Genomic DNA, 26,257 nt, shown 5'->3' with positions numbered 1-26,257 from the left:
GAGGAGGTCTCCCATGATTTCTTTAATAGACTCTCTATCTTCCTGTCCATCGGATCCTTTAATTGTGACGAGTCTTCGAATGGAAGAGCCGTTCTTTTAGCCACTCTTGCCACCTGAGAGTCAACTTTAGGGACATCCCATTTGGTCAATTCGCCTTCTAAGGGGAATCTACGCTTCATCTCGGATGGAGTACTGAGGCGTTTTTCAGGTAATTCCCACTCTTGGTCAATCATATCAGAAATATTCTGGTGGATTGGAAACCCCACCCGTTTACCCTTGGTTATGCCACCAAACATCTGGTCTTGTATGGACTGGGGTTCTGGCTCCTCCTCCAGCCCCATAGTACTGCGTACCGCAGCTACTAAGTCCTCAATCCAGTCTGAAGAAAAGAGATATTTTCTGGCCTCAGATGTAATAGAGGATGTAGATTCCTCCTGATGACCTGAGGATGAGGCATAAGAGGTCTGACTCAGATTCAGAATCCTCTTCCTGGATCTTCCTTTTTTTGGCTGGAGAGGGTGGTGGAGAGGGTGGTGGAGGGGGTGGCGGAGGGGGTGGCGGGGTAAAGGCTGCTAGGGAGGATTGCACCTCTTGCTTGACCAGGGATCGGATCTCCTCTAGTAAAGAAGGTTGCTCTGCCCTGACAACTTTGTCAGTACAGGTCCTGCAGAGTTTTTTCTCCCATGAAGGTGGCAGCTTAATATTACAGATGGCACACTTCTTTTTAACAGTAGTTTTGGGGGTAGACCTTTCTCCCTGCAATGAGAGGGGAGACAGTGACCAAGGATACCCCAAAGTTACTATCTAAGGACCCCTGTCCCTGCGGCACTTACTGTGGCAGGGGCAGCGCTGGGCTCTGCAAGCGCAGGGCAGGTACTGCTCTCCATGACAGGAACGTCTTACCTGCGACGTTTTCTGGCAGGTTTTATACGCAGCGGTATGCACCTGCCCCCAGCGATGTGGATACACCTCCTCCTCCCCTCCATGGTCCAGCGTGGAGGACGCCGTCCTGCACGAGACACCGCCGGCGGAAGTGCCTCCAGGGAGCGCAGAAAAGGACCGGAAGTGACGCGCGCGACCACTTCCGGGTTGCCAGCGGCATGTTGGAGGGGAAGGAGACCGGAGAGCTCCAGGAGGACTCCGGTTGAGAACACTAGCCTGCTTTGCCCTCACGGGGGCGCGGGAAGGCTAGGCACAGGTCCCGAGGACACCGCAGCGCGGCGCGACGGGAGCAGCATAGGCGGGGAGGTAAGATACGACCCCATGCTGCCCGGTTACACACAAGCCGACGCTTGTCAGATGCAGCAGTCACCGGCCACCACTGCATACGAAAGTAAACCTCTCCTGTCCCATTTGGAACAGGAAAGACACTGGTGAGAGGGAGGTGGGAGGGCCTTTTAACCTCTCCATTTCCTGTTCCCCATTAGTGCAAAGAGGCAACCTCCATATGCCGTCGTGGAAGGTGACTAGAGAAAACATGGCTACTTTGTTCCTAAATAAGGGACATACGATTCCATGGCCCGGCCGCAATGCCAGACAACCTAGAAACACTTTTTTTTAACCTTCTCCTCCGTTTTGTGTACAAAGAATGCAGATCTATGCGTCTCCATGGTAACAGACAACAAACAGACAACAAACGATCATGAATTACTCCCTTCATTCGGTCCCTTGTTCTGCAGTGAGGTGGGATTTCCAAAGGATTCATAACACTTTCCGAGGAATTGAGGCAGATTCACGTGAATGGCTGGAGGGGAATTCATGGTACTAGACACTATTTGGTTGCTGGTGATTTGTAGTAGTTACTGCCACTCAATTTTATTGTATCTGCTGTCGGATCGGCAGCTCTAATTCCAATTTCCTGTGTCGGCACGTGACAAGAAGCGAGAAGAATAGGTAGCGGCTGACCGCTCAGTTGAGTATTAGCCAGCCCCCTTCTCAGTTACAGATCATACACAGAGGGGGCTGGCTTAGCTATTGAAATGGATCAGCCAGCCACCATCATACAACAGCATCCATGAGGTCCAGTTGAGAAGCTGCTCAACCACAGAACAAGAGAAGACCCCTTAGGATCGGGGCACGTAACACTGGTGTTATAACTTTTTCAGCATATTTATGTTTTTTTTTTTCTTTTTAACCCTTTAAATCAATCATTGGTCAATCACTTTTAGAATTAACTTTTAGCTAGAATATATGTTTAAGAAACACAAAAAGCATTTTTTTTTAGTCAAATTGTAAACCACACCGACAAAGGACAGTAAGATATATGTAGGTATGTATGGTCAATCTCAGCACGTGAACAGAGAACTTGTAGAGCGATGACACTGAGCAGGTGATTAATGGGGCAGAGCGGATCCAGACGACACCGGCATAGCGGGACTCCTCCGCTGGCGGAGATTCATCATCCAGACTTACCGCCACTCTGTCCCCGGCTATAGATGCAATATAACAGTTATCGTGCAGTGTAACGCCAGGACACAGACTGTAGGGATTATTCTCATATAACCCAGCATCATGGGGGTCACATTGCTGTACGATGCCCTTTCCAGAGATCCTGGGGTCTTCACTCTATATGGAGGGGCTGTAAAGGCTGGTCTTTGTGCATGTATGACGATGTAAGGAAAGGGTCAGCAATCCTGCAGCTGCATCGCCCCCTACCCTCCTCACCTTACTTATCCCAACCTTAGGTCTGAAGTATGCCTTTATATAATTCACAAGGGTAAAAAGAACTTTTACTGGTCATATTTTTGAAGGGGTTAAAACGAACACTCGCTTCTAAAGAACAAATGTCGGAGAGATTAGGATCACAATGAACAAAAGTGCTGCCGAGAGCAGGAATGGGGTTCACAAAGTTTAATTGCGCAACGTGCTGTAAAATCTTTCGTCTTCCTCAGGCTATCTGCACATGTCAGGATTTCTTGCAGAAATTTTCCTGACAAAAACCCGGACATTTCTGCCAGAAATCTGCATGCGTTTTTTTTCATGCGTTTTTGACGCGTTTTTTCCCAAATGCATAGAATTGCGGGAAAAACGCAAAAAATCTGCAAAATTAATGAACATGCTGCTTTTTTTACCACGATGCGTTTTTTTCGCGGAAAAAAACACACCATGTGCACAAAACATGCAGAATGCATTCTAAATGATAGGATGCATAATGTATGTGTTTTTAATGAGTTTTTATAGTGTTTTTATTGCGAAAAAACCTGAACATGTGCACATACCCTCAAGTCCATATCGATCTGTTCTCTCTCACCCTGTGGATCTTTTATTCTTTTGCATTTTTTTACCGCAGCAGCCAGCTTCTATACTGAAGATATAAGTGAGCACTTCCCTTTAAATTGACGTTCTAAATACCATCCATCCCAGCTAATATCCGACCGTGTCCTCTCCATGTGATCAGGACACTTGATCAGAGCTCATTATATACCAGTGTCCAGGAATTAAATTAGAAAGCACGCGTCGGGTGATCGGAGGAGCCTCGGGGGGATAGCAGGACTTGACGGAGGACGGTTTGGCTTTATGGTCACCGGCAGAAGAGATGAAGTGTTATCTTGTAAACCTTCCCAAAATGAAAAGCAACGAGTTGTTGTGTCGCGGGTTACAGCCGCCTGGATCCGTCGCCCTCATTCTGCCAGTTGTCTCAGCAGAGACCAATTACCGAGGCTCAACAGGCCAGCAAACGAGCCGGTATCTCGTGGGCCAAAGATGATGAGAGTAACTCCATCAGGAGGCTGGAACGGGAGGCCAATTAAAACGAGGCGTCTGGCCATGTAGTGGCGGAAGGGTGACGAGCCGCAACGCCGGCATTCTGTTTAACCTGTCAAGCGCTGGTTTTGGACATTTGCAATGCAAATACTGATCCCACTTCTAAAAAAAAATAATAAAAAAAACACTCATAACACAAAGTTCTGTTGGTGTCACAGGGTTTACTGGCGCAATGCTCTGCAGATTCAACAACTGTTACATGAATTGAGTCATGCCCTAAGGGTCACAATGGGTTATTGGAATGATGCTTTTGCACAGCACCTTGAAAAATAATAAGAATGAAAAAAAAAAGTGTTACACATAAGAGCAAAACCAACCAAGCATTACAGATCACCGGAGCCCGAGAATCCTTATAATGTTACAGCGGGGCGCTGGAGTGATGCTCTGCACTTCTGACCGATGAGGGGACACCAGGTACCGGAGCAATGTCCGCCAGTACTCGCTGCCACAACATACATGGGGGAAATGCTCTGCCGCCCAGATTAATGATACACCAGGATCTAAAGCGCAATGAAGCAATTACTGGGGGGCAATGCTCTGGCAGAAGGGTTAAGTAAAGCCATGGGAGAGGCGTAACGTGTCATCATGGGAGCACTGGTTGGCGGTATTGTGTCACCTGTGAGCACTGATCAGTAGGGTTCACTGTGCTGTAGCTGCCTCCTTGGGATGGAAAGGGACAGCCTCAGGCGACAGCGTCCCGACTGACACCGCTCTCGATATGCGCATCCTAATAGCACCCTGTGGGCCCACTACACAAAGTAAAAATTGGGACTAGGGGGGTGCATAAATTAAAAACAAAATTGGGGGTGATTCATCATTTTAATGCAAAAATCTCAAATGTCTGCATAAGTATTTCTCATGCAAGAGCTTTAATAAGACACCCGGCCCCTTCTGTAACATTCATGTTTAATACTGTCAACATCTATTTGCAGCTCAGACGACTCGTGCCAGACAAGAGTGCGCTAGTGGGTGTAAGCGTCTGGATGATGTGTCCGAAATATGGGGGAGAGGGGGGAAGCTACTGCGTTTGCAACCGCCACCGTTAATCTGAAACGGGGCGCGTCAACGGCAGGGAAAGGGTAAACTGAAGCGCTGCTCTACTGGCCTTTGGCAAGGGGGGACGTAGGCTGACAAAACTCAAGGCGCAGTGGGGTGAGCGTGGGATGGGGAGGTGGGCTACACGTCATACAATATCATCCGACACACACTGCTGACTGATAAGGTACAAGAGGGAGAGGGGGCTGGTGTGGACCCTCGCAGATACACAGGTCACATTCGTATGCAAAAAGAAAACAAACAAACAAAAAAGAAAAACGCAAGAAAAGAAAAAGCAAGAAGTCTGGCCACGGCATCGGTGTGGACCTATTTGGCAACCCATAGAAGTCAGCTCAGGGAAATGGCCGATTATGGGGCTTGTGACCACGGCGAGGAAATGACGAATGTCCTTACTGAATGCGGTGAAGTGATGGGATGGTCAGCAGGACCTGGAGGCCTGGTGGCATCGGATGAGGTGCAGAGCACCTGGACACACATGCCTGGGATGGAGGGGAGACATTTCGGGCCCCCGCCTTCCCTGTAGTGCATGCACCCCTCCTTGGACTTCAGTCAAGGCAAGGAGGGCAGTAACAGTCTCATAGCAGCTCCTCGCAGGCGACAGGGGGGGAGAGATTAGTGCTAAGTCCCCTGCCTTGATCAATCAACCTTTGGAAACAAATTAAAAAAAAAAAACAAAAATCAAACAACTAAAATAGGAACTTCTGCTCGACATGAAGCTTCAACTTCAAGGGAGCAAAGGGAAGAGTACAAGACTGGGAACCTTTCATAAAAAGGGGCATCAGGGAGGGGTCTGCTCTCTGAGAAGTCAAAACAAAAAAAAAAATAGAGAACGGGGCAGTGTGAGAAAGGCCGGCTGCAATGTTACACATCCCACCCTAAACTCTGCAACCCCCTCCGAAGGGTCAGCTCTCAAATTCCTCTCCAAGTCTATAGCACCATAGTCCACAGCTTGAGGGTCCCCACCGTGACCAGGGGGTGGGGATCAGGCTGTCCTTACAGCAGTACCAGGTTGGCATGGCCACGTCTCTACCTCTCCACGCCAGGGAGGATGCCGCTGCTGCTGGAAGGCTGCATGCCAAGGTCTTCAGCATTGTTGTTTGTTAGTGCCCCGGGGGGCCGACTTAGCTGATGGAGAGAAAGACGCCGTTCCAGCTCTTCTACAGTTTCTCTAGAAGTGGAGGGTTGTGGAGAGCGAGGGGCCGCGGTGCGGGAAGCAGGGTCGGTGGAGGTCTGTGAGCTACGGTGGATTCTGTGGCTCACGATGATATTATTGCCGAAGCCTCCCATAGACGCCATAGTGGTGCTCTGCTCCCTTTGGACCACGGCAGTCATCCCTCCTTCTGCCATAAGTCGTTGGATTCTGCTCAGAGCGTCCTCCTGACCCTCTCCTGTCGGACATGAAGGGGCATAGTGTGAGGGATTAGAAGGGCTGCAGCGTAATAGAGAGAGAAGCATAAAAAGTGCCGGTATAAGAGGTTATATTCTGAAGGCAAAGTGTCACAGGTTTGGGGAAAAGTCGGAAGGCTCTGCTCACATCCGCCCGGAGCCTCCATCACCGTTCGCAGAATTCATGATAGGAAACATAGAAATGTGCAGCGCTATCTCCTGGCACCTTGGCAGCATCCGATTGACCCCATTATAAAACAATAGGGTCCGTCCAGCGCCGCCAGGGTCTGTTGTGCGAAGGATCCAGCAACGCATTTTAGCTGCCATTGGAAACAGAAACCCTGATGCTGATGTGAACAGAGCCCAAAATAGGGACAGGATTTCACCACACAGAATTCAGATGGCCGCCATGGGGCTGCGACCACATGAAGACGATCTGTCGATTAAAGGGGTTATCTGGCGCTGCTCACTTCTGTGTCGGAGGTGAATGGTACTGACGTTACGACCCTGCTCAGACGCTTGCACGGGAGGATTAGTGTTGTGCTCTCGTCTCGGCGGATGTGTGGGGATCCAACGTCATCGGCACCATGAACTTCCAGTGCTGAGGTGAGCATCGTTAGCCGTCCCCTTAACCCTGAATATGCAACCCTATGCTCAGCTACAGGTCCGTACTCCTATTATCCAAAATTGCACTGTCGAAGAGGAATACGGCCTTATGGTGGTAACAAGAGGTTGTAACATAGGGGGACGATATTCAGCCAACAAATCTGCTTCAATGACAAGTCCCAGCCAGACCGCGGGTCTAATGATCTGAAGTGTCAGAGGGAACTGTGATGCTGTTAGTTGTAGTCATTAGACCCGCGGTGACGCTGGGACCTGCGGATGCATCTACACGGGGCCTAAATGTCAGTTCATCATCACAGTCTCCAGGAAAAGCTGGGTGACAACCAATATGGCGGCTCTAGGAGTTGTCCACTGGCCTTCTAATACGTGCAGCCATCGCTACGGCAGATTAATCGCTCGTCAGTCTGACAAAGCAGAGCAGAATAAGCACAAATCAGACGTCACCCAGGTTCCCCCAGATTTTATAAAAGAAAAAGCGGAAAACTTATCAAAAAAGGATCCGTCACCTCTCCTAGAAAATATCTGCATTACCCAAAAACAATCCTGGAGCATCTTTTCTTAAAACTCTGCAGTGTGCCGATCCTCTGTTATTCCTCCTGGAAATATATGAATAAGTTAAAGAAGTTGTTGCATCTTCTATATTAAGAGGGGAACGGTGCGCTGCTGATGAACGGCAGGCCGGGCTGGCGCAACGTACGCACCGCTGGTCTGAACTGTGCGCAGGAGTGCAGGGGCAATGAAGCTGCCCGGATCCTGCCAGCTTCACCGCAGCGCCCACTGGCTGTATAGCATGCAAGTGCCTCCTTGCCTAGGAGACTTTTCTAAAAGTGGAAAACCCCTTTAAAAGAATATGATCTCTCGTGTACTGCTGGCTGCCAAGGCTACCGACAGTATCTGCAAAGAACAACATGTAAAGGGCTTCTCTACTTTCAGAAAAATTACCCACAGCAAAGATGGCACTCACCCTCCCATGTCCAGCGCCGGACCCCGCAGATGCAGAGAGCCGGCGCTGGAGCGAGAAAGGATAAGTAACATCTGATTTTAGTTTTTACAGATAGGATTGGTTGGGGTCCATATTTCAAGAAGTGCGATCACCCCCATCATCACTGGATATGCTGTACATACTGTGTAGGGGGACACACGCCATTGGCAAGAGGAGTGGTAAAGCCCACATGTAATTCTATACATACATTTCCAGGAGGAATAACAGGAAACAATGTACAATAGTAAGATAAGATGCTTCAGAATATATATATATATTTTAATGGGGGAATACAATTATTAGTGACTCACGTCAGGAGAGCAAGCGGATCCACTTTGGCCACATAGGCCAATTACACCACACTAGATTTACTACATGTATTATTTTTCTCATTTATTAAAGGGAACCTGTCACCTGAATTTGGCGGGACCAGTTTTGGGTCATATGGGCGGGGTTTTCGGGTGTTTGATTCACCCTTTTCTTACCCGCTGGCTGCATGCTGGCTGCAATATTGGATTGAAGTTCATTCTCTGTCCTCCAGAGTACATGCCTGCCCAAGGCAAGATTGCCTTGCGCTGGCGTGTACTCCGGAGGATAGAGAATCAACTTCAATCCAATATTGCGGCCAGCATGCAGCCAGGGGTTAAGGAAAGGGTGAATCAAACACCCGAAAACCCCGCCCATATGGCCCAAAACTGGTCCCGCCAAATTCAGGTGACAGGTTCCCTTTAAGGGGGTCTCTAAGATTTTGCAATCATCCCACCTGAGCCAGACCCTTCGGCAGACTCCAGGCTTCCTTCTTGGGACTCGGCTGCAGTTCTTGCCTCCTCAGAAGTGCCGCTGGACTGTGCCGCATGCTCATTACTGGAGCCGGCTGGAAAAAAACCAAAACAAACAGGAAGGGGTTAAAACCTGTAATAGATCTATGCATGCTGAATGGAGGGCAGGGATGAAGAGGGGCTGACGGGCATTAGCTGGCCCTCTCCATGCCAGATGTGAATGACGATGGCAGACATTCGCGCATCTCCCCATTAGCTCCCATAAGAGTGGACTTTAATGGTTCAACTTCCCATAGAAGTGAATGATGCATGAGGTGCCTTCTGCATTCACAGCATCACCAGATCTGAAGACAGGTGGTGCAGGTACCAGAAGTCAGACCACCATGTAACATGTGAAACTGTACCCCGCAGACCCCCATCAGGGCCTCTCATACAGCACCGAGGGACAGGAGCCCCCAAACATATGTAGTTGGCGGGGATTCTTTCCCTTTTGAAGATGATCAGCAATATTGACCCCCATTGAGTAAGGCTCACTAATAAGTCCATCCTGACGTATAGGGCGGCACTGGAGAGCTGGATTTCCATCCTTCTGGGGGAGAGCCAGTGTGTGTACCCCCCTTTCCCAGTGCATGATAATCCCCTCCACAATAAGAGACCATCCCCCCAGAACCTGACCTCACAGATCTGTGCACTGCGCAGAATGAAGGCCTTGTGTCTTTCTTGCAAAAAAGCCAATATTGGTGCAATGCAGAATTTAAGGAGAAATGTCCAGGAAGCGCTATCTCACCTTCAGCGCTTGGCGCCACAGGCCTGGTCTCTGGTACCTCTCGCTCGGTTTGGGTCTCTGCATTCTGTAGCTGAGGGGCGGGGGTCTGGGTGCCCTGCGACGTCACGGAGGTGCTCGGATTTCGGGGTTGGAGGCCAATGGCGTTCATTAGACCCATTTCTCGATCTGATCTCCAAGAGGCACGACTGGTCCTAATTCAGAAACATGGAGGAGGGACATGAAAGGAAAACTCTTCACTAGGCCCTGGTTATCTTACCATGACTAATCAGTAAGCTGCTGGTATTAAAAGGGATTTTATTTATTTTTCTAATTAGGACATTTGTAAAGTTGCTTCAACTTTCAGTTTAGACTTAAAAGGGGTTTTCTTATGTTAGTAAATGGGTAAAACATAGTAAAGTGCAGGTAAAAAAAACAGGAAACTTTACCTCTTCTTCGAAAAAAACTCTCCACTCAAGAACAGAGGGATATTTATTCTATAATTCACGGCTCATTGCCAAGGTTACCGGCCACTTCTGCGGTCTCAGAGTGGCCGGTTACCAGGATACGGAGCGTGTGCTGCCTGTATGCTCTATGGGATCACTGGATCCGGCCGCCTTCAAGCAATTCTGCGGAGACAAAGCTGCCCTGACTACAGCACGAGAGCTGTAACGTTATCCCTGTCAATCTTCAGGATCGCAGCTCCACCGCCGCAAGCAGGGGAACGGTGCAAACCAGAAGGACAACGAGACAGACCCTTTAGGACTGGCATCTAAGGGTATGTTCTCAGGATTTGTCTGACCAATGTGTATTACCGAGAGGTTTTGCAGCAGACATGCGAGGTCTGAGCGGTACATTGCCCCTTTCGCTTGCTGAGGATGTTTAGGATCTAGTGTGAACGCGGCCATCGCGTCGCACGTTCTTACCCAGGTCTCTCAGTGGTTCGGGTAGTGTTATGCTGGAGAATAGCTTCATTCATTTGCTCCCAAAACTGGTCAAACACATTGTCGAACGCCCTGAAAACAGACGAAATCACAGCAGTTTAGTGTAACAGGAAAAACAATAACAAAATAACAAAGAACAAAGAAAATTGAGACTGCACCACTGAGACCTGGTGTAGATCCACATCAGCACACAGACTGAGGTCTGCACAGAGACGCTTCGCCGGCAGGAGGAAGGCGATGACATTGTATAATCTACATCCATATGCACAGAAGTCTCAGTGGTGCAGCCTCAGGCTTTGGAGCCGTAACTTCAGGGAATTGTATCTTGGAATAGAAAGGCGATATGAAGGAGCGGTTCTCACTTTTGTACTGGATACCCGGATTTTCTCTACTATAAGGATTTGTGGAGTCTGAAAGCGGCTTTTTTGTATTTTGCACAAATCGTTGCTGAGCAATGCCGGAGAGCGCGCCGCAACTGCAGAGCATGACTTTTTGGCAAACCTTCACCTTCCACATATGATCAAGCTACAATTATGTCTGAAATCCCGGCAGACTCATGGAAACACAATTAAGAAATGAACTGCGATACCCTTAATGGTAAAGGTCTCTGCCTCGCCAGTTAAAAGGGACGGTAAACTTAGAAATTAATAAGGGGAAGAACAGTATTTGGAAGCATCAGAAAAGTTGTCTTTCTTGCCCTTCATTTACTCCATCTTTGTCTATGGGACCAGCTGAGGATTTACGGTATGGAGTTGGTTAATGGGGAAAGGTTTCTGCTGCTGCAAGCTGCCTCCCAGCCCAGAAAACGTGTAGCTTCCTGGGGCCATATAAATGCCTCCAAATCCTTTTATTTCACCCCAGAGAATAACGAAGGGAAGCTCAAGGAACCGATGTGCCTCGCTGTGCAGCACTGGGAAACGTTCCAAGCTTTTTATCCTTGTCTTCCAGAAATAGGGAATACTAATTGAGATCTGAAGCTGGGATGTTATCACTGAGGATATGAAGGGCAGAAGGTGAGAGTTATAGGGCGTAATCTGAGAGACGTCGCCTCTTCCTATTTAGCGAGCATTGAGGAGGGAATAGGGTCAAAATATGGTGAAGAGAGGAAAGCCGGGCACTGTAGGTGTCGCCATGTCAGCCCCTGCATACAGCGCTGAATGTCACCCCCGTATACAACAGACTATGCAGCGCCATTACAATCCCAGGGATTGGAATATTCCCAGTGGTCCCTGCCCCCCCTCCAATATACCACCCCTCCACTCCAGTGCCTCCCCTCCAATATACTGCCCCTCCATCTCCAGAGCCTTCCTCCCAAATATACAGCCCCTCCACCCCAGTGCCTTCCTCCCCAATATACGGCCCCTCCACCCCAGCGCCTTACCCCCCAATATACGGTACCTTCACCCCAGTGCCTTCCTCCCCAATATACAGCCCCTCCACCCACCCCAGTGCCTTCCTCCCCAATATACGGCCCCTCCACCCCTTGCTGTTTGTTCTGTGCTTGAGATGACGGTCCTGGAAGCCACATGGGGGAACACAACAATGAATGTGAAAGGTTCTTGTTAATCAGAGATATTGATCGTCGGATCAATAACCGCAGGAAGCGATAAGCTAATGGTGCCAACATGATGGAGCCTGGATGAGAGGAAATCACACAAACTACGTAGCACTACACTGACATATGCGGCTCATTAGTGGCGAGGCCGCGGCCGGTCTCCTGAGGAGTCAGCACGAAGCCCCCGGAGAAGCTGCCAATATCCGCGGCGAGCAGAGGCCGTGCTGACGGCTCAATGTTTGGACAGAAGGAGGGAGGAAGACAATATTGAGGGGGCAGCCATCATAAACACCATTTACAGAAATCAGATCTATGTGAGGGGGCGGAGGGTCTCCACTATCCTCATCTCCGTGATGTAAGGACACAAGGGCACGATAATACGTCGTACTAGAACTTCTGACTTGTCCGTGGAATCTAAGTGGTTACATTTCTCCTGTCAGAACCATTAGACTGGGAGCCCGAGAGGTAGAGATGGATTAAACGGGCCGAGATCGGATGGCCTTAACCTCTCCCTCCAGGAAGCGAGGACAAGTCTTGGTCTCTCTGCTCCTTCTCTCCTGTCAAACTGCACACCGGCAAGGAGCAACACATGCTGGGAAGTGAAGGAAAGAATGTCCTAGTACCTATTGTGCTGGTAAAATAATAATGATGAGGAAGTACAGCCTGCTCAAAGAGCAGAAGATACGTCACCGGACATGAGAATCGAGACAATTCCTGAACATATTAGATGAGAATGTCATCAAAATCTGACACACGTTTCTCCGCACATGGCCCCTGACATGAATGCACCTTACAAAGTAGTAACTGTAATCTCTCACCAGAGTTAAAGGGATGGAATCGATTTGTTCTGGATGAATAAAGTAAGACTTTTAAGTCTACTATTAATATATACCTATGACAAAAGCGCCTCCAGAGCTCCCAAACCCAACCGGACCTGTGCGGCACTTACTCTGGTCGGCAGATCACCAGATCCCCCTTATTGGTACCGTAAGCCAATCCCAGGCCGGGCTCTGGTAGCCACCGAGCTGAATTGATGCTGACGTGTCTCCTCTGGTCCGCAGGCATGGGATACAGCACATTGAAGACGCGCTGGAGAGAAAACACAAAATCAGGGTCAGCAAATAAGAAAATAGTTGGGGGTCCTTTATACATTTCTAGACTAATTCCCCGCTATCCTGGAGGACTCACCCGTCTACACATTACATAAATGGACATTTTAATTTCAGCATACAAGGTGTAATTCTTCCTTACCCCTGTGGGGGTGCTGTGGGCAAGTAAACATTTGCTGTTACGTTCCCTTCAGATCAGAGATGATCATCAGGGGTCGCAGCAGCAGGAAACTAAGTGATCAGAGGGTCTCCTGACAAACAAGACTGAAAAAAAGAAAACCTGTGTAACATCAAATATGGCTGCCAGACAGCCGCGCTATAGAAAGTATGACAACAAACTATAGATTTACTGCCGAGCACAATGAGGTTTCCACCTAGCGGCCGGGGTGAAGCCCACCCGCCTCTTATCGGTGGCCCAGCATTATCCGTCTTAAGACACGTGGGTTGCAGGTATTGTGGCCCTGACAGATAAGCCATGAAGGCATCATACAGGGGAATCACTAGGATCGTGAGAGCCACAGTACCAGGGCGACCATCACTGGATATTAATACATGTCTGCAAAGCCAGCGACAGACTTCCACCCTGCCACTCGGATATAAGGACAATCCCACCAACACCTCCAGGGCGTACGGAGGAACATGTCCCCCACCGAAGGGATAGATTTTATTTATACACCTGCCTCTAGAACAGTGGGTGACCGGCCCCTTAAACGGTTCATCCTCCTAATTTCTTAAGAGTAAAATTCCTTTGGGATTTTAACATTTTATTGCTTATGGCAGTAGATTAGAGGCCACTGCTGCAGTCAGAGGTGGCTGAACATACACAGTGCTCACTAGTGCTTTCCAATAGAGCTTGTAAGCGCTGTTCTGAATTTTTCCGGATCCCTGGAGCACACTCAGCTTATGATCCGGTCATCTTCAGAGCCTGTCCACTAGTCCAATGCTGCGGCGTTAAGAGAACACTGTTCAGACCAGGCCTACTTCCCCCGACAAGGAGGAAGCCGGGAGGCTGAAGAGCACTGCACTCCTGAAAAAGACCATGTGTCACCTCCTCTAGGAACACCTCCGCCCGTAGAGAGGTCTTTATTTTAGGACTTCATTGCTTTTTTTTTTTTTTACAACTTTCTCTTTGGATATTTGTCAGCTATAAAGACGTGCACAGATCAATCATGGACGGGCGCTGGCACGCAGACCGCCGCACACTCCAATGTGAGCACCCGAAGGGTTATCGCATACCAAGCAACAAAGTGGCTTCCTTTACATGCAATCGAGCCTGAGAATGCCATTCCCATAGGTTGTTTCCCTTGTGGGTATTTTCATCGCGCTGTCATTACAAGCCTCAGACGCGCTGTCATTACAAGCCTCAGACGGCTGCGCGCTACACAGACGATCTCCCCGGAGAGCAGTCACACTCCTACTGCCAATATATGCTCATTCACACGAGCGCACTGCCGAGGTCGCAGTGTCATCATTACCGAGGAAGCAGCTTTTAATCGCATGACACTGCTCAACGGAAAATTAACAAGATGGGATCATGAGAGGCGATAATCAGCGGTGACGGTACGTGCAATTAATCCTCTGCATCCCTCTCCACCCCGCAGCACACACAACCTCCCGCAGCAACGCTTCTTCAGAGGCTCTGGAAACCCCAGCAAGCTCCTGGCCGGCAGCGCCCCCTCATCAGCCCCATCATATGTCCATCTCTGCACCTTGGCGCGTGCCCTGCAGCGCCCACAGCTATCCTGGAGGAGCACCCACAACTCCCCGCAGTGCACAGCTCGCCCACTCCTGGAATCAGGAGCGAAACACTGTACTTATGAATCCGACCCACTGGCCATGACGAACCGAACACCCGATTAGTGGCACAGTTCTGATCAATTAAAAAAACGCTGGTCGACTATCACCGCCGTCAATGTTAAAGGCGCAATAGCGCTAAACGCCCGCTGTGTGTAAATCTGGAAAATAAAATCTGTGACTAAAGGCCGATTTCAGGCCAGTAACAAGCGCCAATCCACTACGATGAAGTCTTTCAGGGTTCGTTTCTTTCGGCAGCACATCTTCTGTTTACTACGGGCAATGTGCTGCCGAAAACGATTTTATGGCGGCATAAAAAAAGCAAAAAACAAATCACCCAAAGAATGAGCATGTTGCGTGTTCATGCATGACAGCCGACATCATCCCAACAGCCAATTATCGAGCACAAGTATCACCGACGTATCATCGTCCCGTCAGTAGTCAGGATTGGTGATGATGGTCCCGATGCAAAGACCCCACACAGATCGCAGAAACAATGCTGACCAATGCGCCAAGTGTGTAGAAATTAACTATTTAGGGATGCAGAGTGATAAAGTACCGTATATACGACATTACAGAAAAAAAGGAAATATGGGTCAGTTCTGTGAAGTGGATCCTTAAGGAATCCACTCCATGCGAGGCATGGGCCAATCAGAAGGCTGCGAAAAACTCTTCAAAAACTGCTTCAGGAAATGAAAGACTCCTCCAAAAACTTCCCAAAGAAGAAGTCATCAGAAAAATAGAAATATTCACAATAGTTCTTGAGGCGGTTTCTGCAGTGAAATCCCCAGGATGCCGAGGCTAGCCGCCTGCAGATCGGCCTCATTACACGGCTCCATGTCAGTGCAAACCTCCACAAGTCACAATTATCCAGAATACTTTCCCTATTCATTTCTCAATACCTCTGCTTGCTGTCATTGATTGAGATAGTTTAGCATTAGAATTCCAGGGGATCTCAAGGAGCAGATCACCAGGAAAAGAACCCCGTGTTCGCTGCAGGATTTCTTCAGAAAAATGGAGGTCATCCACACTGATGATCTTTTTATTGTCCCTTTATGTTGATTAACATGCCCAACCCCTGCAATAATCAGGATTACTGGATGCAGGTTCCAACCGTGCGCAGCTCACAAGCGTCTGCCGCAGGTAACGCAGCGCACTAAATCCGAGCTGGTAATCACAGATTATATACAAGGGATGTCCATCACAGATTATATACATGGAATTATAAGGGGAGATCAGATCCTGAGCTAACAATGACCAGGAACAATCCTATTACGGCCTCTCCCCACGCTGCGGAGGTAGTGGGCAGGCATGTGGCCGAGGATCACGGGAGCGAGACCGGCAGAGAAGCGGCACAACCCGGCTCTGAACAAGTGAATGAGGATCCTGTAATTGTGATAACTCAGGACTGAATGTCCACATGGAAATTAATCCCGGATTACACCTGTCACACATTAGGGAAAAAAAAAACAGAACAGCAAAGGAAATCTCCACATTCAAGTGGATCCATCATTTGCCGTAAATGTGTCATTATTTTTGCTTAGTGTAAACGCCACTGTTCTCCTGAATCCGATGATATTTTTATTTTGTTCCTGCACCTCTCCGTTCCTGAGATATGACGCCTCTTTCCTATGTATAAATATAGTCTTCTCAGCCAAGTGGACAGTCCCCACTGTAAACATCGTAATGACCACGCCCACAAGACTAGATTTACATACCGGGTAGATGAGGCCCTATCTCAAGAATGGAGGAGCAGACCGAAAAGAAAATCATCACTGGATTTAGGAGAACAGCAGCATTTACACGGGATACAAAAAACCAACATTTATGGCGAGTGACAGGTCCCCTTTAAATGAGCTTTCCCATTGCTTGGATATGCCATTGTGAAGTTTGGAGGGTACAAAAGGTGGAACCCTCCCAAACAACTGCACCTGTGCGTAAAGAACAGGGGCCTTGGTCACAGCGGTCAGACTGAACACAGAATAATGGCACACTGCTATATGACAACATTTTACGTGGTGGGGTCCTGGTTGTTCTTAAGGAGTCCCGCTATGTCTGGCAATGATTCATGGGAAATAAAATATGCAGTTAAACCCCATCCTACAAGGAAAGAAAAATCTTACTAGTGTCAATTTGAAACCCCTTAACAAGCATAAAGATGAAAATGTGTAGCTCTCCAAGATGTTGCGAAACTGCAACTCCCAGCATGCCCTGGCAGAAGAATGACAGCCTGTTGCAGGCAGGGAAAGCTGGGCGTTGTAGTTTCACAATGGCGGATTGCCCATTCTTGCAGGAGGGATGAACATCTACAGACGGCTGATTCGGGGGACTTGCCCCTCATCAGCACAGGGCAGGGTTTGGTGGCTGAATAAGAGGCCCTTAATGAGTTTCTGTGATGCCTTATTAAAGGGGCGGGAATTGACTTACAATGTAAATTTCACTAGTAAGGTTTTTTTTTGTTTTTTTTAACCATTTACACCACAGTCTGATCCCTCCTCACTGCACAAGGTAAAGTTACTAGAATCAAACTTTTTATAACTTTTTTGAGAAATGTAATAAAAGGTGTAAGTGGCTGTAGAAACTTTTTTAGGACCCATATATAGGCCACCTCTGTAAAAGCGGGTCCTTCTGACCCCAGGAGAGCAGGGAGCTCCTTTATAGCTGTTCCGGTCAGTGAGTGAATATATTAAATATATCAGGTCTATATTTACTTGGTCCATTGGCGCGGGGGCATCGCTAATAAGCCGACCGCCGCCAGCTGCTAGGAAATATCAATACAGACAATGAGAGAAGCAAAACGCAATTAAACACTGGGATTTCATCCACTTTTCCAGCTCGTCTAGACACAAGTCAGATAATTAGGAGCCCATTTACTGCGACCTGCCCGGCAGGGCTCAGAATTAAGTCTGGTCATCCATTGACCGATGCCAAAGTTTATTATCATGTGCCGCTCCACGGAGCTCAGGACGGCGATTAATCGAATCTAAAGAACGCTTCCAATTAATAACTGTATTCCAATTAAAGGGAAAGTCCACGTAAAGGAACATTAAATGCAAAAATTATTTTCGCTGGAGTAGTTTTCCTATAATATTGCTGCTTTCTTTCAAAAATGGCGTCATCACTGACCACGTCTTGTGCCAGTTATTAAAACTCTGTCCCATTAAAGTGGGAGGACCAGAGTTGCAATACCATGCACAACCTACGCTTCACGGTGGCACTGTTTCTGAATGAAAGCAGCCAAGTCTTTATAATCCTGAACAACCCTTTTAATAAAAACTCATCGGCTCGTTACAGGATTGCCGTTTCATTGGGGAATGCAAAGAAGATCCAATAAATAAACGATATATGGCGGGATTAGTCAGGGCGCCGTCTTGACATGTGGCGGCATTAGTCAGGGCGCCGTCTTGACATGTGGCGGCATTAGTCAGGGCGCCGTCTTGACATGTGGCGGCATTAGTCAGGGCGCCGTCTTGACATGTGGCGGCATTAGTCAGGGCGCCGTCTTGACATGTGGCGGCATTAGTCAGGGCGCCGTCTTGACATGTGGCGGCATTAGTCAGGGCGCCGTCTTGACATGTGGCGGCATTAGTCAGGGCGCCGTCTTGACATGTGGCGGCATTAGTCAGGGCGCCGTCTTGACATGTGGCGGCATTAGTCAGGGCGCCGTCTTGACATGTGGCGGCATTAGTCAGGGCGCCGTCTTGACATGTGGCGGCATTAGTCAGGGCGCCGTCTTGACATGTGGCGGCATTAGTCAGGGCGCCGTCTTGACATGTGGCGGCATTAGTCAGGGCGCCGTCTTGACATGTGGCGGCATTAGTCAGGGCGCAGTCTTGTGCCGCAGATTGGCAGATAGTCTGTGGGGCTGTCGATGGTTCCAGATAGAGGGTTTACAAGGAGACATTTGACACTTGGGAGACCCCCTCTTAGAGTATGGAGGGGTGGCAGGACTTTAGCACCGTCCTTCGGCTGCCATTTCTCCACCCGGCACTTACCAGGAGGGAGAGGAGACAAAACAAGGAATTGGCTTCAGTCTGAATATAGCAAAGCGAGGGCCGTCATGCACTTGGCGCAGATTCCTACAAGAGCACAATCAGCCCCCGCATGCATCATCAACGTTGCCCACCCAGCATGCCAATTGATCTCTGGCGCTGCCATCACGGCAGAGGTTTAAATACACACACTAATAGGTTTCTGGAGATTTAATAAAAGAAAGCAAACAGCCGGGCCGGGAAGAGAAGGCGTCAGACCGAGGCGATGAGAAAGAGAAAGCGAGAGGATCTAGAATAATGGCTGTCTGTATCAGGCAAAATGTGTGATGGCGGCACATGGCCGTGCAGCTCTCCTGAAAGGTTATTGCATTCCCCCGGTATATATTTCTGTGTTGCACTATTCCTCCAGGAAATGTATAAGGCTACGTTCACATTCGCGGCTAGCGCCGCAGCGTCGGGCACCGCAGCGGCGCCGCATGCATCATGCGCCCCTATATTTAACATGGGGGCGCATGGACATGCGGTGCACTTGCTTTTTGCGCCGCATGCGTCCCTGCGGCGCCCGCGTCGGGGCGCAGAGGACGCAGCAAGTTGCATTTTTGCTGCGTCCAAAATCAATGGAAAAAAGGACGCATGCGGCGCAAAAAGCAGCGTTGTGCATGTGTTCACATTTGCGCTGTGCGTTGCGGCGGCGACGCTGCGGCGCACACCGCAAATGTGAACGTAGCCTAAATGACTGGGTGCTACCATCCCCGTATTGATGAGGGGTTTCCTGAAAGGCAGAGACTGCCAGCACTGATAGGACATGTCCGAGTGTGCAGGGGTCCGATCCATGCACCCTGGGAATGGTCAATGCAGGAGGAATAACGGGAACAGCACAAAGCAAAATTCTAAAAAAAAATAAAAAAAATTGGATTTAGATCTTTGGCACAAGCCAGAAAAGGTGAATATAGGGACATTTTTGTTTTGTTGCTCAGCTTCAGGTAAAATGTGCAACTTTGCACCAAAATTGGAATATTTTGCTGCTATAATGTCATTGTGGATTTTCTGCATGGATTTTCAGAAAATTCATGAATTTCTCGAATGCAACAGCCTCTAACCCCAATGATGTAAACTGACATGAACTCACTCTCATAGAAGTCTCTCCTCCATGGGGTTTTTGGAGTCGGAAGACTTGAGCCACCATGTGCTCCGTAGAAGGATGCAGCAGGATCCTGCGCGAGGCCAGACCCACCATGACATACCGGCCCATAGGGGACAAACTCACCGAGATGGCATTGGGACCTGGATAAAGAAAAAATAAAGTTGCTGCCATGAGAATCCAGGAGTCCAGGAACGAGCACCAGACATGATCAATGACGACTGACGCACCAAAACGCTTGGTGAACAGGATCTCGCCGAGGTTGTGCGGGGCCAGGGAATAGACGGCCAAAATGCCCTCGTCAGGGAAACCTCGCTGGCTGCTGGGTATAAAGGCGGCCAGGAGCTGCCCGTCGGCGGAGATGTCACAACTGGCGTCATTGTAGATCTTGCAGTTCTGAACGAGCACGTTGGCAGTGGCTGCAGAAACACAACAACATGAGAATCCATGAAAACCTTGCACCATCACCGTCAGCGGAGGGAAGCGAGATCCACGCACCGTTACTGATCTCCGGTAAATCGTATTTGGTAAAGTCCCACCACTGCAATCTGTAGGTCGTGTTTGCAATGTTACTGGCCACAGCGGACTGTCCATCTCCGATCACAGCACCTGCGGAAAGGGGAAAAAACAGAGCGACGATCAAATCACCACCGGAAAACACCGGATGTCAAATACGGCAACTTTAAAGGGAAAGACAGAAAAGTGCAAAAGTTTTAGTAGAAGGTTTAGAAAATCCTTCATTAGAGACGATCACCTATAGATCAGAGAAGAGCTGAAACGAGCTTCTGCCTCTATGAGGACCAAGGGCTTCTGTCTGAGCATCATGAAATGCTCCATCTCCCCAGTGGTGGCGCTGCAGGGGTTACACGCTGCTGCCAGGTCTCTGCAGATTACAACTGATCGCTGCAGGATCCACTCATAGTAACACTTCAGATCAGTTTATGGTCAAGAGGAGATTGTCCAAAGAGGCTACAAGCGTTAAGAGTCCTAGGTCATCAACGCTTAAAGTGATATTGTTGGGACCTCCACAAATGCATCCATGTTGTTCTATGCATGGTCTATGAGACTGGCAGATACACTACCACCTCCTCCAGTCCTATAGACGATGAATGGAGCTGCGGAGAATGGCCCCCGCTCCCCTCTAATGGGCAACGGAGTCCCCTAGGTAAGTGGATAAAAGAAAAAAAAAATAAGGGGGAAAAAATAGAAAATGAAAGAAAAAAAAGAAATGAAGGAAAAAAAAAGGAGAGGAAAAGAATTAAATAAAAAAAGGAGAAAAAAAAAATTAAACAAAAAAGGAGAACAAAATTAAATAAAGGAAAAAAAATTAAGGGGAAAAAATAAAAAAATAAAAAATATGAAAAAGAATAAGTGTAAAGAGGAAAAAAAAAAGTGACTATATAAATTACTTAGCATGAACGAATGAATTCTTACATATTTTGGACAAGATGACAATATGTTCCTAGACCCTTCTGGTGGTCTTCAGGTCCGAGGATTCTAATTATTGTTCTACCAGATCGGTGTATGAATAAAGTAAGTGCAGGATGGAGCCGGACACATGAAAGGGTTACCCATCATCTGCACCGGCCACACACAAGCCATGAGCTAAAGGACGACTCTGCTTACTCGGGAGTTTCATGCCCTGAAAATTCTGAATGGGACCGGCGGGGTCAGTGGAAAGTGTCCCGTGCAGCCTTTCAAGCCAGGGCCCCGGGGCCTGTACACTCCGGGAGTCACTTAATGGAGACTTCCTAATGCAGGTCCCATTAGTCGGCTTCACACTCAATGTCCCCACCAGGCTGACGGCTCGTTAGAGAACCTCATTTGCAGCGTTTGGAGTTAGACAAAGGCCGGCCGCTTGATGCAGAGATGGTTAATGGAGCTGCTTGGACACCGCTGCCCTTTCATTTATAAGAGTAAACTAATTAATGCTCCGATTTTCATCCACAGGACGTTACTTAAGCAGGAAAGTCACTGCCGGGTCACACCATCGCCCGCTGCCGACTGTCAATGCTTTCACAGGGTTCAAAGGGTTAAATGCCCGAGAAATGGTATTTAAAAGGGACGAGGAGAAAAAGGCGCCTTATATTGGAAAAAGTATCTGCGCTCTGGTAAAAGCTCACAATAAAATATGTCCTCAGTGTCCAGTCATGCCACCCGGCACAGGAACACGGTGGGGAAACTCAGGCTCAATGACTTTTTTTGGAAGCCATATGGCCAGCCATTGACTAGAACCGGCCAAACACCGTGCCTCAGGAGACCGATGAGGACTCCTTTAGAAGGCTTATTTTGCACCTGTCTCTTGGCCTAATACCTTTAGAATAGCAATGCCCTGCTGCCCTCATGCCCCACAGCACGTTAAAGCTGCTTTTTGATAACATACTAGCCTAATATGTCCAGGACTGTCCTAATTCTCATGCTCTGTAACGGGTCTTCCACTTTTTCACCGTTCTGCCAGCACTCTAGGTCCTGGAACTTCCTTTGCCTTACATTCCCACATGCATTGCTACTTCAATTTTTCCAATGGCTAACCTGACCTGAAAGACTGCCTCTCTGTTATACTGGTATGCAAGCTGACAGACAGTGTGCTGGAACAGAGACAAAGGCTCGCCCTCCCCCCACCAACATTTTCCATAGAGAGACGAAGGCCCACCCCCCACTTCCAATAGTGATAAAGGCCAACCCCCCACTTCCCGTAGAGAGATAAAGGCCCATCCCCCACTTCCCGTAGAGACATAAAAGCCCACCTCCCACTTCTCGTAGAGAGATAAAAGCCCATCCCCCACTTCCCGTAGAGAGATATAGGCCCATCCCCACTTCCCGTAGAGAACTAAAGGCCCATCCCCCACTTCCCGTAGAGAACTAAAGGCCCATCCCCCACTTCCCAGAGAGATAAAGGCCCATCCCCCACTTCCCAGAGACATAAAGGCCCATCCCCCACTTCCCAGAGACATAAAGGCCCATCCCCCACTTCCCGTAGAGATAAAAGCCCAACCCCACTTCCCGTAGAGAGATAAAGGCCCATCCCCCACTTCCCGTAGAGAGATAAAGGCCCATCCCCAACTTCCTGTAAAGATAAAAGGCCCATCCCCCACTTCAAGTAGAGAGATAAAGGCCCATCCTCCACTTCCCGTAGAGAGATGAAGGCCCATCCCCAACTAGCCGTAGAGATAAAGGCCTTCCCCCACTTCCTGTAGAGATAAAGGCCCATCCCCAACTTCCCAGAGACATAAAGGCCCATCCCCCACTTCAACATCGTTAACAATGATTTAGATGAAGAAATTGAGGGTATACTAATTAAATTTGCTAATGACACAAAGCTAGGAGGGATAGCTAATGAGAGAGAGAGAGAAAGAAAAAAAGAAAGAAAGAGGATTCAAATAGATATAAATAAACTGGAGCAGTGGGTAGCAACTAACAGAATGGTTTTTAACAAGGAAAATGCAAAGTACTACATCTGGGCAATAAAAATGAAAAAGGAGATTTTTGTGTACTCACCGTAAAATCTCTTTCTCTTAGCCTCTAATTGGGGGACACAGGACCATGGGTGTTATGCTGCTGTCCACTAGGAGGCGACACTATGCATAATCTGAAAAAGATTAACTGTGGCTCCTCCTCTGCAGTATACACCCCTGGACAGCGTCAGCCTTCTCCAGTTTTGTGCAAAAGCAGTAGGAGGAACGTAACATGAATAACATAATTATGCCTGTAAGAAGGCAATTATGTACGAGCTCAAGAAAACAATGAGTACTCAACAGTTAAAACGGCCCGGAAAGGGCAACATGGTGGGAGCTGTGTCCCCCAATTAGAGGCTAAGAGAAAGAGATTTTACGGTGAGTACACAAAAATCTCCTTTACTCTGTCGCCTCATTGGGGGACACAGGACCATGGGACGTCCTAACAGCAGTCCCTGGGTGGGAAGCAATGGACGAATATTGTGCAGACAGGCCCCTATACTTAGAGCACCGCCGCCTGCAGAACACATCTACCCAGGCTCACGTCCGCTGAGGACAGGGTATGAACCCTGTAGTGTTTAGTAAACGTGTGTAGGCTAGTCCAAGTGGCCGCCTTACACACTTATTGTGCCGAATGGCCCAGGAGGCCCCTACCGCCCGTGTAGAGTGTGCCGTAATACCGGCTGGAAGAGAAGAATTCTTAAGGCGGTAGGCCTCTTGTATGGTGGATTTGATCCACCTGGCAAGGGTAGCTTTGGAAGCTGGCAGACCCTTGTGGCCGCCTTCCGGAAGGAGGAAAAGAGAATCAGACCTCCGGAAGGATGCAGTCCTAGACACGTATATACGCAATGCCCTGACGAGGTCAAGCGTATGCAGAGCCTTCTCCACTCTATGAACCGGACAAAGGGATGGTAGTGAAATTTCCTCATTGAGGTGGAAGTTGGACACAACCTTCGGAAGGAAGGATGGGACCGTACGAAGAACAACCTTGTCCTGGTGAAAGGCCAGGAAGGGCCGTCTGCAGGAGAGTGCTGTCAGTTCAGACACCCTGCGTAGCGAGGTGATTGCCACCAGCAAAACCACCTTCTGGAACAGAAGGCGGAGTGGGACCTCCTTAAGGGGTTCAAAGGGTGGTTCCTGCAATGCTGTCAGGACCAGGTTGAGGTCCCACGTTTCTAGTGGTTGTCTGTAGGGGGGAACCAATCGGGAAACCCCCTGAAAAAAAGTCCTTACTTGCGGCTTGGTAGCAATGCGCCTTTGAAATAGCACTGAGAGGGCTGACACCTGGCTCTTAAGCGAGCCCAATGACAGCCTGGCCTCCAGACCCAATTGGAGAAAACCAAGTACTTTGGGTAGGGAATTAGGGAGTGGGGTCTGGCCACGAGATTCACACCAGGTAAAGAAAGCTTTCCAGGTACGGTAATAAATCTTGGCAGAGGCTGGCTTCCGTGCCCTGATCATGGTTCCAATGACGTCCGGCGAGAGCCCTGCCTGGGTTAGAACCCAGGTCTCAAGGGCCACGCCGTCAAATGGAGAGCCCCTGAGTTCTGGTGGTAGAACGGGCCTTGTGATAGAAGATCGTGGCGGTCGGGGAGACGCCAGGGGGCATCCGCTGTAAGTTGTACTATGTCGGCATACCATGTACGTCTGGGCCAGTCCGGTGCAATTAGGATGGTTGGAACGCCCTCTTGTTTGATCTTCCTCACCACTCTGGATATCAGGGGGAGAGGTGGAAAAATATACAGAAGCTGGCACTGGGTCCAGTCCTGAACCAGAGCGTCTGCTCCGAGCAACCGCGGATCGTGTGTTCTGGCCATGAAGTTGGAGACCTTGGCATTGAAGTGGGATGCCATTAGGTCCACATCCGGGGTCCCCCAGCAATGGCAGATCTGGTGAAAAATTTTGGGATGGAGAGACCACTCTCCCGAGTCTATTTCTTGTCGGCTGAGGAAGTCTGCTTCCCAGTTGTCCACACCCGGAATGTGGACCGCAGAGAGAACCGACCCTGTGTCCTCCGCCCAGTGGAGGATATGTGACACTTCTCGCATCGCCTTGGTACTGCGGGTCCCCCCTTGGTGATTCACATATGCCACAGCCATGGCATTGTCCGACTGTATTCTGATGTGAGAGGCTGCCAGTAAGTGATGAAAGGCCCTCAATGCCAGGAGGATGGCACGAATTTCCAGGATGTTGATGGGCATGGTCGCTTCCACTGGGGACCACTTGCTCTGTGCCCTGTGGTGTAGGTGCACTGCACCCCAACCCGTCAGGCTCGCATCGGTGGTCAGAACTTTCCAATGACTTGTGAGAAAGGATTTCCCCTTTGCTAGCGAGGTTGGCTTGAGCCACTAGTGCAGGGACCTCTTGGTGGATGACATTAGCCGGAACTCCCTGTCGAGAGAGAAAGGGTTCTTGTCCCAGGACTTGAGGATGGCTAGTTGGAGAGGCCTGAGGCGAAACTGGGCAAATGGGACGGCTTCTATTGCTGCCCCCATCCTGCCGAGGACTCTCATGGCAAACCGGAGAGATCGAGGGGGTTTGCAGAGGAGGGTGCAAACTCCTAGATGGAGAGCCAGTGCCTTGTCCTTGGGAAGAAGCACTAGACCCCTGGAGGTGTTGAATAGCATTCCCAGGAAGGTCAGAGACTGACTCGGGGTTGGTGATGACTTTTGTAGGTTGACTAACCAGCCCATGCGACTCAGTGTCGATTGCGATTGAGACGCTGAGCTCGCAGTCCTTGAACGTGAGAGCCTTGATGAGTAGATCGTCCAAGCATGGAACGACTACTATGCCTCTGGAGTGCAGGACGTCCATGGTGGCTGCCATGACTTTGGTAAACACTCTGGGAGCCGTGGCGAGTCAAAACAGGAGAGCCACGAACTGGTAGTGGTCCTGGTCGATTGCGAACCTGAGAA

At 49.1% G+C, this 26,257-nt stretch overlaps 2 protein-coding genes across 7 annotated transcripts in view; one reads left to right on the top strand and one right to left on the bottom strand.

Moving 5' to 3' along the window:
- The window catches only part of LOC143806402 (uncharacterized), a 124,419-nt gene that overhangs the window by 66,822 nt on the left and 31,340 nt on the right, over window positions 1-26,257 (top strand). For 2 of the 3 annotated variants that reach the window (XM_077286887.1, XM_077286886.1), the window contains one exon: window positions 3,290-3,772. The exons of the other annotated variant lie outside the window; for it this stretch is intronic. In XM_077286887.1, coding sequence (XP_077143002.1) covers window positions 3,290-3,339 — 50 coding nt within the window. In that variant the 3' untranslated portion in view covers window positions 3,340-3,772. Of the gene's footprint in view, window positions 1-3,289; window positions 3,773-26,257 lie in introns of those variants that run through there. 3 annotated transcript variants of the gene reach the window in all.
- The window catches only part of AMBRA1 (autophagy and beclin 1 regulator 1), a 61,303-nt gene continuing 38,949 nt past the window's right edge, over window positions 3,904-26,257 (bottom strand). For 2 of the 4 annotated variants that reach the window (XM_077286881.1, XM_077286882.1), the window contains exons 12-19: window positions 20,386-20,496; window positions 20,118-20,306; window positions 19,876-20,030; window positions 12,801-12,940; window positions 10,279-10,368; window positions 9,377-9,567; window positions 8,574-8,684; window positions 3,904-6,206 (exon numbers count right to left, since the gene is read on the bottom strand). In XM_077286881.1, coding sequence (XP_077142996.1) covers window positions 5,845-6,206; window positions 8,574-8,684; window positions 9,377-9,567; window positions 10,279-10,368; window positions 12,801-12,940; window positions 19,876-20,030; window positions 20,118-20,306; window positions 20,386-20,496 — 1,349 coding nt within the window. In that variant the 3' untranslated portion in view covers window positions 3,904-5,844. Of the gene's footprint in view, window positions 6,248-7,359; window positions 7,425-8,573; window positions 8,685-9,376; window positions 9,568-10,278; window positions 10,369-12,800; window positions 12,941-19,875; window positions 20,031-20,117; window positions 20,307-20,385; window positions 20,497-26,257 lie in introns of all 4 variants that reach the window. The other 2 variants (XM_077286885.1, XM_077286884.1) reach the window with 2 other exon arrangements.

The sequence above is a fragment of the Ranitomeya variabilis genome, chromosome 2 (genome assembly GCF_051348905.1).
Source record: "Ranitomeya variabilis isolate aRanVar5 chromosome 2, aRanVar5.hap1, whole genome shotgun sequence".
Taxonomy (NCBI): domain Eukaryota; kingdom Metazoa; phylum Chordata; class Amphibia; order Anura; family Dendrobatidae; genus Ranitomeya; species Ranitomeya variabilis.
This window is presented reverse-complemented; position numbering and strand designations above follow the sequence as displayed.